Below are 14006 nucleotides of genomic sequence, written 5' to 3' on the forward strand. Positions count from 1 at the left end.
CAATTATAATCAAAAAATACAGCTTTAAAGATCCCCACTTAACAAAAAATCAGAGTCTCAACACAGTGGATACAATTACACTTATAATTAAGTAACTCAGAGGTTTTATCTGTAGTTTAGTCTAGTACAGAAAGCACATCTGTGTTCACCTACTTTAAAAGCATACTAGTAGCTGTTAAATATGCTGTTACTGAAAACTGTATTCCATACTGAAGAGAAATTCTATTTAAAGGTTGAAGCTAAATAAAAATGGGGGGAAAACCCCTAAACCTGCAAAAGGATCTAATCTGTTTTCTGTGGAACTAAACTCAATTTCACTAACTTTTCCAGATGGGCATTCCTCTGAAATTTTTATATAATCAAAGGACTGACAACCATTCTCCACAAGAACTTCAAGTTTCTGAAATTATTAGCACAGATTTACTATATCCACTCTTTTGTTGGCCCAGAAGTTAGTAATACACAGCTAGGCATGTTACTCTGTTTCAGAGTTGTAATGTTCACAGAATGGACAACTCAGTATCCTTCAGTGCGCTACACACCCGCAGACACTAACTCTGAACCAGCTACAATAAACTCGTGAATACTTCAAATGTCAACACAGGGCACTAAAACAGCCCCATGAAGCACCAGCAAGCTTTAACTCTTCTAAAACTCCCTCATTCTAAATGATGAGGGTAAAAAACTGTTTTTCCATGTAACCAGTTCCAACACCTTAACAATCAAACAATTCAAGTCATTCACTAAGACATGAAGGCATGAGTCGTTCCTAAAATGAGCGCACTTTTTCTTTGTATACAGGCTTCACCAAAACACATTAAGTCAACTCTGCTAAGCAAGAAATTGCAAACATTGTATTGCCACGAACTCAGAAAATAATTGAAAGGAAAAAACATAAGACAAGAGACAAACAGTTTTACTGAGCTGGAGTATCAGCACTGTCAGGGTCAGCTAAAGCCAACAAGTTTATAGGTATTCATCTTTACCCACCACAGATTCATTAAGTCTCTGCACTGAGCAAGACCAGTATCATATCCAGTCAAGAATGCAAATATTTGGTACTTGTCCTAATACCGAGCCAAACTGTGCTCAGCACAATCATACGGTTTTCAGAGAATAAGAGACAGATGGACAGCAGTTGCAATCAACTGACCTCCCAGAGTGGCTTTGTACTTAGTTTATTTTCCATACCAACCTGCATACTCACTGTTTTAGCTGCACAACACAGGATCACAGTAACAAATCTATTCTGCTGAAGTCTTCCAATACAGGAAAAATCTTGACAGAAAAGTTGCAGACCTGATTTATATTAATGGAGCAACATAAAACATAATTTGTGTAGCCGTAAATTTGGCCCTGGTGACACAAAGTATTTTCCTAGAAAATCTAGGTTCATGTTCTGGCAGTATTCTGAAATGATTTTAAACAAATAATTCACTAAGTTCTAATGTTAGCTACAGAAATACACTGAGGGCGTTTCTTTTGCTGGGTTTTGGGGGTGTTTTTTTTAGCCTACAAGTTACTGGCCCACCTATCTCAACTGTACAAACCACTTGCTGATTCCAGATACATGTGAACAGATGTGCAACTTGTCTGGTATTTGAGATTAACCTATTTTCAAGGCTGGCTCTAGAAACATTACATCTACTGTTGATGCTTATTATCATCAACAGCTCATTTTTGCAGTTTAAGAGAAACAGCCAATATTAGTCACACTACAGGGACAGCGCATTTTTTAGTGCTGTTGCACTGCCTGGAACTTCAACCAAATGGTCAACCCACCAGGGCAATCTTACTTCACAGGAATTAAGATACAACTGCAGATCTAATCTTTTAACAACAGTTCCAAGAGAGACAACACTCGGACTTTAAGATATCTGTGGATAACAAAGACATTTGAAGTAGTGTGCTCTGGTAATTCCCTAAACTTGCATGACTGCTTTCAGTAAAAATTCATGCTCCTGCTACGTTGTACAACTGTTTCAGTTTATGACAACTATTTTTTTGAACACCTGGCAGCTCCACCGGTATTCAAATCTGGAACAAACCTGTTGAAGTCAAACACATTACAAAATTCACAGCTAAAGTAAAACTGCTTAAAATTTACGAAGGACCCAAACTAATGGCTGACTGCTTTTCAGGACAAACACAATCCTCAGGCTAGATTCCGTTTATGAATCTCTCTTTTGAAATATCCAAACAAAATAAAAGCCCCAAAACTTCAAAGACTTTTACAAAAACTGCATTGATGCTGCTCACAAATCTATGGAGAACAGAGAAGTGAAAAGCACCCCTTTCAGACTGAGATTGCTGGGAAAGCAGTGGACAACATTAAAAAGCAAACACAGTCATTTTACTTTTGGGAGAAATGCCTAGATCAAGCTTGCAGAGCGAGTACTGTACACAATACTGCAGCTGCCAAAAGACTGGAGAAGACAAGAGAGCAGACTCAATGCATTGGCAGCTGGAGAAAACCTCAATGGAACTCGCGTCTGGGACACTTCTAGCCGGCCCCCCCAAAAAACCTAAAAAAACCCCAACCCAAACTGAATGTAGACTACATGTAAGGATAAAAAAATTGAAAGAAATATTAGCACTTTCTCTATTCACAGCAACTAGGTGAAACAAAAATCTGACAATCTAGCTGAAGTGCTAGCACTACATTTGAAATCTCAGATCCTTTACTTCATCTTTTGTATCCTTAACCAAACAGTGTCATTCAGCTCACACATACGGAATGATGTAAAGTTCTGTATCTAGACATTAGTGGTGCTTTCAGACATGTAACCTTTTTTTGATGAGGTCTGCAATACCAATGACACCAAAAAAATTTGTGGAATAGCATGAAGTTGCCACATTTAGAACCATTTCAGGGAGAAAACTGGGAAATCCTACGGAAAATGAAGAAGGTTCTGAATCTAGCAATGTCTACATCCTTTACAAGCAGGAGACTCTGGGTTTTTATATTTTGATAGCACTTTTTCTATGATTTGTTGCTTTCTAACTGAAATAAATGAAGTTCTAGTCAATACTTGCACAGCAAACCTTCTACAAAACCAGAAGAAACTGGCAGGAAACAGTGTCGATGAATCAGCAGGTGTCACTAGTTTGAGACAGTCACATCTGGGGCACAGCCTTTCACAGGAATGCCCAAAATCCCTAATAACTTGGTTATCTGACAGTAGTGCCATGCTAAGTACTAGATCCATAACTAGCATATTTAAGTACAGCCAACTGTAGATTGTACACACACAGTACAAGGCTATGACTTCCCCAAGTTGGAGGCCTACTTGCTGTTTACAAAGACAGTGTTAGATCAAAATAACTGGAAATACAGATATTCAAGCAACTGAATATGTCTTCTACAGTCATGTTAGCCAGCCAGTGAGACAGCTGCTACCAAAACCAGTCAGCTCGACAGGACAACTTACAGTTAGAAAATGAGAAAAGAGAAGGCTTTGGGATGGCCTAACTGTGGCCTTCCAGTACTTGAAGGGAACTTGCAGGAAAGATGAGGCAAGGCTGTTTACAAGAACGTGTACTGACAGGACAAGGGGCAATGGCTTCAAACTGAGAGTAGGTTTAGAGAAGCAATTACGAAAAAATTCTTTACTGTGGGGGTGGTGAGGCACTGGAACAGACTGCACAGAGAAGCTGTGGATGGCCCATCCCTGGAAGTGTTCAAAGCCAGGCTGGATGGGGCTCTGAGCAACCTGGTCTAGCTGAAGGTGTCCCTGCCTACGACAGGGGAACGGGAACTGGATGATTTTCAGTGTCTCCTTCCAACCCAAACCATTCTATGATTCAATGACTTCATGAACGAGCTATATCCACCTTCCGAGCCGGCCCTCTGCAGAGCAACAGAGAGAGAAGTCGGTGAGGAGGGTACGAGGCGGCACGCTTCTCCACTACCCCTGCTAGCCTCAGATGGCATCAGTCCTCTCCTGGGCCGGGATCGGTGCTGGTGCTCGCCCAACAGCGCCCGGCGCGACCCGGGCCAGCAGAAGCTGCTTTGTCACCGGGAAGGGCCCTCGTCCCGCGCCGCCGGAGGCGGGAGCCGCGGGCTGGCGCTCCCCTCCCGGGCGGCGCTCCGCTCGGCCCCGGCCCCAACGCGGCCCCGCCGGCCCCCTCAGCCTGCTCCGCCGCCCCTCACCTGGCGGATGCTGCTGGTCTCGGAAACGGCGAACTCCTCCTTCTCCTTGGGAGTCTTCACCGTGACTTTGATGATCCGCGGCTCGGCGGCACTGGCGGAGTCGCGGGTGGGGGAGCCCGGGGAACCCCCCGCGGTCCCCTCCGCTCGGTCCGACATTGCCGTGTGCGGACGGGACGGGACGGGACGGGACGGGACGGGACGGGACGGGACGGGACGGGACGGGACGGGGCAGGGCAGGGCAGGGCAGGGCAGGGCAGGGCAGGGCAGGGCAGGGCAGGGCAGGGCAGGGCAGGGGGCCTTGCCGGCGGCTCCCGGCGGCTGCAGCCGAGCGCTCGCGCCGCGCCCGCGACACCGGTAACAGCCCGGCCCGGCCGCCGCGCGCCGTGATGACGCAGCTTAACAGGGAAGTTGCTAGAAAGGGGCACCGCCCGTGCGCGCGCCCGGCACCGCGCGCGCCCCCGAAGGGCTGAGCGTGCCCGCGGCGACTCGTCCCGAGCCGCGTGACTCAACCAGAGCCTCCTCCTCGGCTTTTTCAGCTTTAGGCTGTCACATCCCTGCCCTTTTGCATCTCCAGCCTCCACGGACATCGCTTTGTGAGGAGTGTGCCGTGTCCCGTTCTGGGTTTCTCAGTACAAGAGGAGAGAGGCAAGAGAGACAAGGAGCTACTGGAGAAGATCCAGTGGGGAGTCACAAAGACAATTTGGGGTTTGAAACATCTCTCTTATGAGGGGAGACTGCAGGAGCTGGGCCTGTTTAGTCTGGAGATGAGGAGGCTGAGAGGGGATCTCGTCAACACATAGAAATACCTCAAAGGCCGGTGCCAAGAGGATGGTGCCAGACTCTTTTCAGGGGTGCCCAGCAACAGGACAAGGAGCAGTGGCCATAAACTAAAACACAGGAAGTTCCACTTAAACATGGGGAAGAACTTCTACACTGAAGGTATCAGAGCACTGCAACAGGCTGCCCAAGAAGGTCATGGACTCCCTCTCTGGAGACATTCAAAACCCAGCTGGACATGTTCCTGTGTAACCTGCGCTAGCTGACTGTGCCTTGGCAGAGGAATTGGACTGGATGATCTCCAGAGGTCTCTTCCAACCCTAACAATTCTGTTACTCTGTGTGATTTTAGATTTTAGTCCTGTTTTTCTCTGTGTGCTTTAACCACTTAGTTGATGTGGTTAAAAGTGATATTTATTTAAGTGGTACACCATTAGTGATGCTAAGGTAGTACTAGTAAGTAGTAGAGCAAACCTTGTCAACAGCCTTTATCATGCTTTCACTGTGACAGGATCCAAGGGAATGGCCTGAAGTTGTGTCAGGGAGGTTTAGGCTAGATATTAGGAAAAGGTTTTTTAGCCAGAGGCTGGTCTGGCACTGGAGCAGGCTCCCCAGGGAAGTGGTCACAGCAGTTTTTGTGGTGACTCACACCTGCTTTTGCTGATGCCTTTGCTGGTGATTTTGTTGAGTGACATAAACTCAGTTGCAACAGCCCCTCCCCTGCTCTGCCAGGACCTTCCACCCCCACAGGCAGCAAAGTCCCTCACTGACACAAGCCACGGGAAAGCTTAATATTGTCAGATGCAAGGGACGTGTGCTTTGGATTTCCAGTAAATCCATGAGGAGGGTCACCAGGACTTTCCCAACTAGGATCTGGGAATGCAGGTGCCAGCCATGCAACGGTGGTTTGCTGGAGCTCCAGTCCATAAGACATGAGGTGTTACAGAGGCCTATAGTGTGATGCAGGGGTTTGATGTTGGAAGATGCAAGAAAATTAACTTGGCCCAGTTTGTGAACCTACATCAATGAAATAATTCGATACCTGTTGCTTTTAAGTTACTTGGCACTGGCTAAAGAGTAATAAATACTAGACATATACTACTTTAAAAGTATTGCTAAGGAGGCATTCCATAGCTGGAAATCACGTCTTCCTCAAACCTGGACCAAGAAAAGCTCAATCAGAAATTAAATTTGCATTACCAGATTAGGCATTCTCCCCAAATATTCTTGCCTCTCAAGAATGTCACAAGATGTCTGTTCCTGTTTTGGTGGAAAATACATATGTGGCTTTGAACTGCAGAATCAAATGTCCTTTTTTGCTTAGATGAGAATGGACTTTTCCCACAGTAGTCTGAATCACGAGATGATTTGCTGGTTTGGTCTGCTCTTGGGGTAACCTCTGAGAAGCCCTTTGATTCATCTAGTACTAAAAAAGGTGTAATACAGCATGGTAGGCTCCAAAACTCTTAACATTTTTACTAAAGGAATTTAAGACTTGCTAAGAGACCTTAATTAGGAATACCAAAGATTGGCTGAAGGGAATTCCAGGTTTTGCCTGTTCTAGAGTTTTTGCTTGTTGCAGATAAGAATTATTCCAGGCATATTCAAGTACTAAGCCTTTCTTTGGTCACACATGCTCCTTTTGCCCATTAGTTGTGACGCTACAAGGCGTTGAATTCTGCTGCAGCAGAGCACTTGGACACATGCCAGTGGCAATTATCTTGTTGACTGGTAGAGTGAGGTACATCATACAGTAACATTCTGCACTGCAATCAAGCAGTGATTTCAAGCAGAAGTTAGATCAAAGAGCAAGGAGATATTCCTCATCCCAGACTGTTCATAGTTTATAGAGATAACTCATGCTGACTGTATCATTACATGAGTAGACTTTGTACCAGAGTAGCATAACTTCGACCTGGTTATAGCTAGCAGAAGTTTACAAGTTAGAGGAATAATCATTTGCTTTATTTACTGAAGTATATTTCTTATAAGTGGCAAGGATACTAAAAATTTATAGAAAATAACTTGGAAGTTATTGTAAGTTCTTAACTAAGCAAAGATGCAACTTCAGCAAAGAATGTTTTTATCTTCATGTTAATTTTGGTACAGATGACAGGAATATGGGATCTCATTCGCCAGAACTGAAAGGGTCCAGATAGAAGATACCCTAAACCAGAACAACATGCATATGGGTTCTCAGTCAGATAGTTGAGAACAGAACTTATAAACAGTGCATGGAAAATTAAAACAATACAGCAAAGAATTTTGAGTTCTTAATCCTCTTAGGCTGATGGATTTTAAAAAACGCTTCTTTCTTTCCCCTTGCTTTTCCTTTTCTTTCCCACTTTCTTCCACCTGTGCTTTTATTTCCTCTTTCTAAAACTACCTGTGCAACTTGTCTTCCTTAATTGCTGATATTAAAGAACAGAATTCAGCATGTTTATTAGCGAGACCAGCTTAATTTTTATGCCACTTCATTTTCCTCACCCATGGTTATTGGTGTTTACAGCAGAAGTTCAGCTTAATTCCCAACTTTGACTAGACAGCTTCAATTTGGTATTTTTTCCATAGTTAATTGATGTAACTAACCAATGCAAAGCCATCTACATTGGCTTCAAACAAATAAACAAACTGAAAATGAACATGCAGTGACCAGACATTATTTTGAATCAAAGTGAAAGTAGTGGCTCACATCAAGTTGAATCAAATTAAGAATATTAGCAAAGGGTTTTGAACCAGTTTGGCTGAACTCTATTTAATGTTTTACCTGACATGAGTGACACAATCTTGTATTTAGACAAGGCCTCAGGTGGTATAATGACAGTAAAACTTACGTACAATATCTCCAAAGTTCTGCTGTAAATGACACATAACATTCCTTGTATTTCTGAATATTCAAACCAAATCACAATACAAACACCTGTGATTTATAAAAGGGAAAAGTTATGGGGAGAAATAAGATAGAATTAGGTTGTGAGCTGTAAAACCTGCCTGCAAAGGAGCACATGGCGGCACAGAGAGGCTGGTCTCCACCAGACCCTGGCGGGAGGAGGTGTCATGCGGCAGACCCCTACGGAGAGGACGAGTGAACAGCAAGTGATCATCCCGTAGAAGGAAGTGTGTTGCTCATGTGGCAACACAGGATAGGTCACGTAGTGAGAATTGCCATACAAGGAAATATTGTGCCTTAGAAAAGTGTAGAAAACCAGCTCACTCCTTTGAATAAACGATTCAGATTCCCTGCCGGTCTGGGTCCGTGCGTCAGTCCCTGACAAATGGTGCCCCATGTGTGAAATTTATTATATGCCTATCTGTGTGTCCATCGGTGAGCCTCATGGGACTTGAAGTGCTGCTGCCAGAAGCAGGAACGCTGGCCAGCGATAATCCCTACAAGTTGTAGGTGAGCCATGGGGGATGTAGGGGATGGAGTATCCCAGGAACAGAACGTCCCAGAGACGTTAAAATAGATTTTAAAGAAACGTGGCAGGAAAGCTGAGTCTACAGATTTGAACAGACTCTTCTTCTGGGCAAAAGACTGTGACTAAACTTTAGATAGCACCAATATTTTTGATCCTTGGACATGGGACGCTTTAGAAGGAGCGCTGAAGGAGTTTTTGTGTCCGTGGAGGGCTGTGTGCAAGGCGCTTGGGGCACATGTGGCACCCAGAGACCAGACAAAGCCGCTTGTGCCACCGCAGCAGCTGTGCCGAGCCCTTCTGTGCCGCCAGCGAGCGACCGTAATTCTGTCGAGGCTATGGGAGGAGAACCAGAAGATGGTCCCTCATCCCCCAACCCATTTGTACTCAGTACTGTAGAAAAGCTCGCGCCACCCCCTGCCATGCGGCATCACCTGGAGCTGGGTTGCGGCAAGTGGCTGGAGCCAGGGGGTCCTGTCCTGGTAGAGTGTTCCCTCTCTGTTTGCTCTCTGTGAGAGTGCAGCAGCCGCAGCAGAAGCGGAGGGGGGAGAGTGTGCAGGGCCACAGAGGCGCGGTGCGTAGCGGTGCCGGCGCCCATGCCAGCAAGCACATGGTGGAGCCAGAAAGTGGCGGCAAGCACATGGTGGTGAGCACACAGCAGCGAGCACATGGCAGAGCCTCGCCGCAGCCGTGCCTGGCGGCTGCCCCCACACCGCAGGCAGGTGGGATCAGTGACGCTGGGAGCTGCCGGGGCCGCAGCTCCGCTCATCTCATGGCGAGGGCCACGAGTAGCTCTCTGTATGTGAGAAGTGAGGAGATGGGCTGCCAGACTTGCGCAGCTGCACGGCTGCCCAACCCATGTGACCGCCAGACCTGTGCCACTACAGCCAGGCTCCTGTTCCCTGCGGACCCTCGGGAGCTGATACTGTGCTGAAGAAAAGGACTGAGTGGACCGATGGCCCCGTCCTTGGCGGAGGGGGGGCTACAGCATTTGCACCAGCTTGTGCAGAAGTGGCTGCGGTCTAAGTATGTTGTTCCTGCAGCTGGTCCATAGAACTCTTCTGTTTTCATTATTCAAAATGTTGCCACAGTCCTGGACCCTATCTCAAAGATTGCTTTTTTACCGTATCACCTTGTAACCCCCCTGCATTGTTTTGATTTCTTTTTGCGATAAATAATTATCATAATTTGCAAGCTATTTTTTAAAGCAGAAATTAACTGATATGTTTTTTCAAAGTACTCTTTTCTGTGAAATGGTAAAGTATTTAAGCAGTTGAAGATAATTACCTTGCTTATTTTTACTAAATGTACACTTGTTCTATTAGATGTATCATTTTACTGCTCATTTTAAGAAGACTGCATGTTATGTTACACATTTTTTGAATTTGGTAAGTTAAAAGATATTCATGTTACATATTGTTAGAAAAGAAAAGGGAGGGTGCAGGGATGGGGTGTGCCCCCCGCGAAAGACTGCAAAGAAGTTTATATGTTCTTAATTTTTCAATTGCATTCAGAATGATCACAAGCTCACTTGGAAAAAGCTGAAGTACTTACTAGGAATCTTGAAAGTGGAAAATGGGAAGGCCCCTTTCCGTTGATAACCTGGGAGCGCGAATATGCTTGTGTTTCCACAGATTCCAGTCCAAGATGGGTACCTGCAAGAGTGGTCTGACCAGCCTTAGATACTTCAGGTCCATAATCAGCTTGTGGGGAAGATAAACTCTTCTGGAGTCATGTGCCTAACTGATATTAATAAAGTTTTTAGGCAATTTTGTAAGTATTATAGAGAAACCCTCTCAGTCAAGGCTTGAGGCCCTGGCCAAGCCCTAACCCTGGCTGACTGGGGGCATATGTTTCTGCCCTCGAAGTGTAATCAAGTCATTTTGACTTGCTAATTTGATCTTAGAAAACCTGGACCCTCTTTCAAAGTAAACTTGGAAGTCTTGCCTAGGAAAGGCTCTCTAAGTAACACACTGTGTGGTGAGTTCGTGAAGGGTTGCTGCATTTGCCTGAAACGTCCCTGGCAAAGGAAGCATTTTGGTGGGTGCAGTACTGCACTCCAGAAAGCTTACTCCTTTCACCTGAGTGGCTGTTGGCGCAGACTCTCACCACACACTCAAGCTGGATTGCTCAGCGTTACCAGAGGCAAAGAGTTGGGAGGGCTCTCCCGTATGGTATTCCACAGAGATGGTTTACCGCATCCTTCTATGAAGGCAGACCAGAGCCAAAGCAGAGCGAGCCATGCAGGGTCTAGGGTTTTTATACTGGAGCGGAGGGAGCATCAGGACCAATGATCTGAGGGCACGGGGGCGGTACAAAGGCAGGACTAGGGAGAGGGAGCCAATGGGGAAGCTCTGGGGGCTGGAAGGGTAGCAAGCCATTCAGACAGACCAAGTCTGCATTGCAGCATAAGCCCAATGGGAGAGGCTTTTCCTTTCTCACCATGAGGTCACGGGGGGTTCGTAAACCTCGGAATCGGTCCAGCAGCAGGCCTCTGCTATTTCAGAGCTCCTTGGCCCCTCAGCCATCACAGTCGCTGGCTCAGGCACTGTTACAGCGGGGATTACTGTAACACGCATATATCAAACCAGGAGTCTCGTGGAAAGCGAAGTAGATATGGACAGATTCGTGGTAGATGTTTCAGAGATGTTTATTTCTCCAGCCGCATGGCCGGGGCTCTCCTCAGGAACTCCGCAGTCACGGGACCCGAGGGTCCTTGGCCACACCGGGGAACACAAACCAACCAATGGGGAACAAAGGTGACCAGGGGCAGGGAGACCCTGTGTCTCCCCCCCAGGGCCCCTCTCCCAGGGCTCCATGGCAGGGGGGGAGACCCCAAAAAGGCACCTCAAAATCTAAGTCCTCACTGTGAAACAGGACCTTCCAGCAAGCTGCAGACTGAGTGATGGTACAAGCTTTAGACAACTTTACATTGTTTCTCAAAGTTCTATCTTTTTAATCACTGCCATAATTCTTATTTGTATAAAACAAAAAAGGGGGAATTATGGGGAGAAATGAGATAGAATTAGGTTGTGAGCTGTAAAACCTGCCTGCAAAGGAGCACATGGCAGCACAGGGAGACTTGTCTCCGTCGGACTCTGCGGGGAGGAGGTGTCTCATGGCAGACCCGTACGGAGAGGAGCCTGCCGGGAGCTGATAGACGGGTGAACAGCGAGTGATCATCCCACAGAAGGAAGTGTGTTGCTAATGTGGCAACACGGGATAGGGCACATAGTGAGGATTGCCACATAAGGAAATACTGTGCCTTAGAAAAGTGTAGAAAACCAGCTCATTCCTTCGAATAAACGATTCAGATCCCCTGCCAGTCTGCGTCTGTGCTTCAATCGCCAACACAAAGTATAGACTTCTACTTTCATATGGCATTAAAAAGATATTCTATATATTGTTTTCCATTCTTGATTTGACTGAACAAAGGTTAGGGCTCTTGTTTTAGTCTCAGTTAAAGGGGTTAAATTAAAAAAGCTTTGTGCTAAAGCATAACAGGGTAGACAGCAATTATATCCTTCTGTGGATAGAGGGCTCCCTGTGCGGCTACTCTGCCTTTAGTAAGCAAATCTCAAGCACATGCCCTGGTTAGGTTTGAACCAGAAGGCCACATCCTTGTCAGCTCTTCAATAATTCTAATACATGAAATCCTCCTGTCTGACTTTCAGTGGGATTTGTTTTTCAGTGATTGCTTTTCTAGTTCTTACCTAGAATCACTCATTCAAAAGCCTAGGAAAAAGAATAATCCTTTTCCTTATCCTGATCCATTAGCAGGTATTTTCCAATTGTACTCCACAATTTTTGCCCTTACCGAAGTTACTTTTGTTAGTTTGATTCACAAAAATCATATTCAAAGTTTTGTAGTTGTCTTTAGTATATCCATCCCAGAATTCTTTTCTCCAGCTCCTCTCTACATGTACACTGTGCTTTGGTCTTTCCAACAAGCCTCTTTGTCTCCTCCCTAACCTCTGTTATGTGGAACTTTTTGTTTTGTTGGGCATGTTCCTCTCATTTCAGAATTTTAACTGCCTGCTTAAGGGTAGCACAGAATCTATGCAGTCTAAACTCTTTCAATGTTCAGTACATTATAGAGCCTTTTTCTCTTCATCTTTATTCTGGCTTTCTCACCTCAGCCTTAGTTATGAGGGTTAGGGGTTTTTTTCTTAATTAAGCTTTTCGAAAAAGAAAGGTTTTATTGTGTTGTAACACATACAATTTACAGCTTATTTCAAAGTAACTAGAACAGATACAAAATAGTGTTGAACATTTGTACAGGAAAGCAGAAGAATAACAAAGCTGTCTACTGCCAATTCACATACAATCACATTCTAAAGTGACTCCTTGTGAGAAAATAATATCAAAATAATTCCTGAATTTTCCAAAGAAAGCATACGAGGAGTATCCTTCCTGAAACAAAGTGCAACAGCTACAGAAAAAGCGTTATCTTTGTGAATTCAGTTATTACAAATGCAAAAGGAACTAGATTTGAGAAAAATACTTGGTTTTTTTTTTCCAAGAGACATAGAAAGAATTTAAGAACAACATAGAAGAGAATAAATCAGATGATTGAAGAATTTCTGTGTAATTTATATTGGCTAGACTAATTTTTTACTGGACAGGCTAATACAGAGAGTGTTGAACAGGGGAAGGAGTTGTATTCAATAATGAGAACTGTATTCAGCATTGCCCAAGTTAGAAACGTGTGTGTTTCTTTAACACATGGACTTTTTTTATGATGGCATCAACAGGCACTTCTAGAATCCAATTTTGGTTTCATTTAAATAGAACTCCTTCTGCTAATCAGCAAGCATAATACGAACTAATTTTTAAGTATGTCAAACTCAATAGCACAAGAAACAACACAGGTAAATTCTGCAGTGGGGGATGACAGGGTGGGGGCTGGGTGAAGCTTTAACTAAATGTCCTAAAAGAAAAAAAAACATCAAACCAAATCTGTCAAATAGGGATAGGTGGACAAATTAAAACTTAAGGGAAGACAAATTTATAGAATAGCAGGTAATTTTGGATTTTGGCTTCTATTCTACAATGCAGAAAAATCAAATTACTCTCTGTAAAAATAACCTAGCAATATAATGGTACCTTGAGTAAGTAGGTAAGCAAGTAAGACTTTCAGCATTATAATGAAATCTAAATAATTGTGGACTGTTAGCTACACTGTCTCATTTCTTTGAAAAGTCTTATTTCACTGTTAGTATCTTCATGGAACTAGTTTTAAGAAGTCAGTAATAAGATGTAACAGCATTACCGATTCATGGTACCTTTATTAATAAAGACTTTTGTCCCACTGTCCTCTCCTGCTGCCCACTCAGGTGAAGTGCTCTCTTCACACATACTTTGCTTTGGAAATGGCTTAGTGCTACAGTGTGTTTAAAAAAAGAAGACTCAGTTAAAAGTCTTCTTTAGACTTACAGGTATTTTGCTTTGTCTACTCTTCAGTCTCTTCTCTGGTTCTTGTGAGAAATGAGACAACTCTTAAAAAAATTAATTTATTGAAAACAGGAGAATTGAAAAATTACAGAAATTAGAAAAATATAAAAATTTGGGATCCTATGGCTCAGTAGATGGTATGCCCCAGGAGCACAGGGATTTGACATCTTCGGGCTGAGACAGCACTAGACCTCAGGTAGAGAAAAA

General features: G+C 44.3%; 1 protein-coding gene across 4 annotated transcripts in view; it reads right to left on the reverse strand.

Moving 5' to 3' along the window:
- Nucleotides 1-4519, reverse strand: part of UBQLN1 (ubiquilin 1) — a 30537-nt gene extending 26018 nt beyond the window's left edge. For all 4 annotated transcript variants that reach the window (XM_082301021.1, XM_082301020.1, XM_082301019.1 and 1 more), the window contains exon 1: nt 4154-4519. In XM_082301021.1, coding sequence (XP_082157147.1) covers nt 4154-4309 — 156 coding nt within the window. In that variant the 5' untranslated portion in view covers nt 4310-4519. The remainder of the gene's footprint in view (nt 1-4153) is intronic.
- Between the last annotated feature and the right edge of the window lie 9487 nt (nt 4520-14006).

The sequence above is a fragment of the Coloeus monedula genome (genome assembly GCF_965178545.1).
Source record: "Coloeus monedula genome assembly, chromosome: Z".
Classification (NCBI taxonomy): domain Eukaryota; kingdom Metazoa; phylum Chordata; class Aves; order Passeriformes; family Corvidae; genus Coloeus; species Coloeus monedula.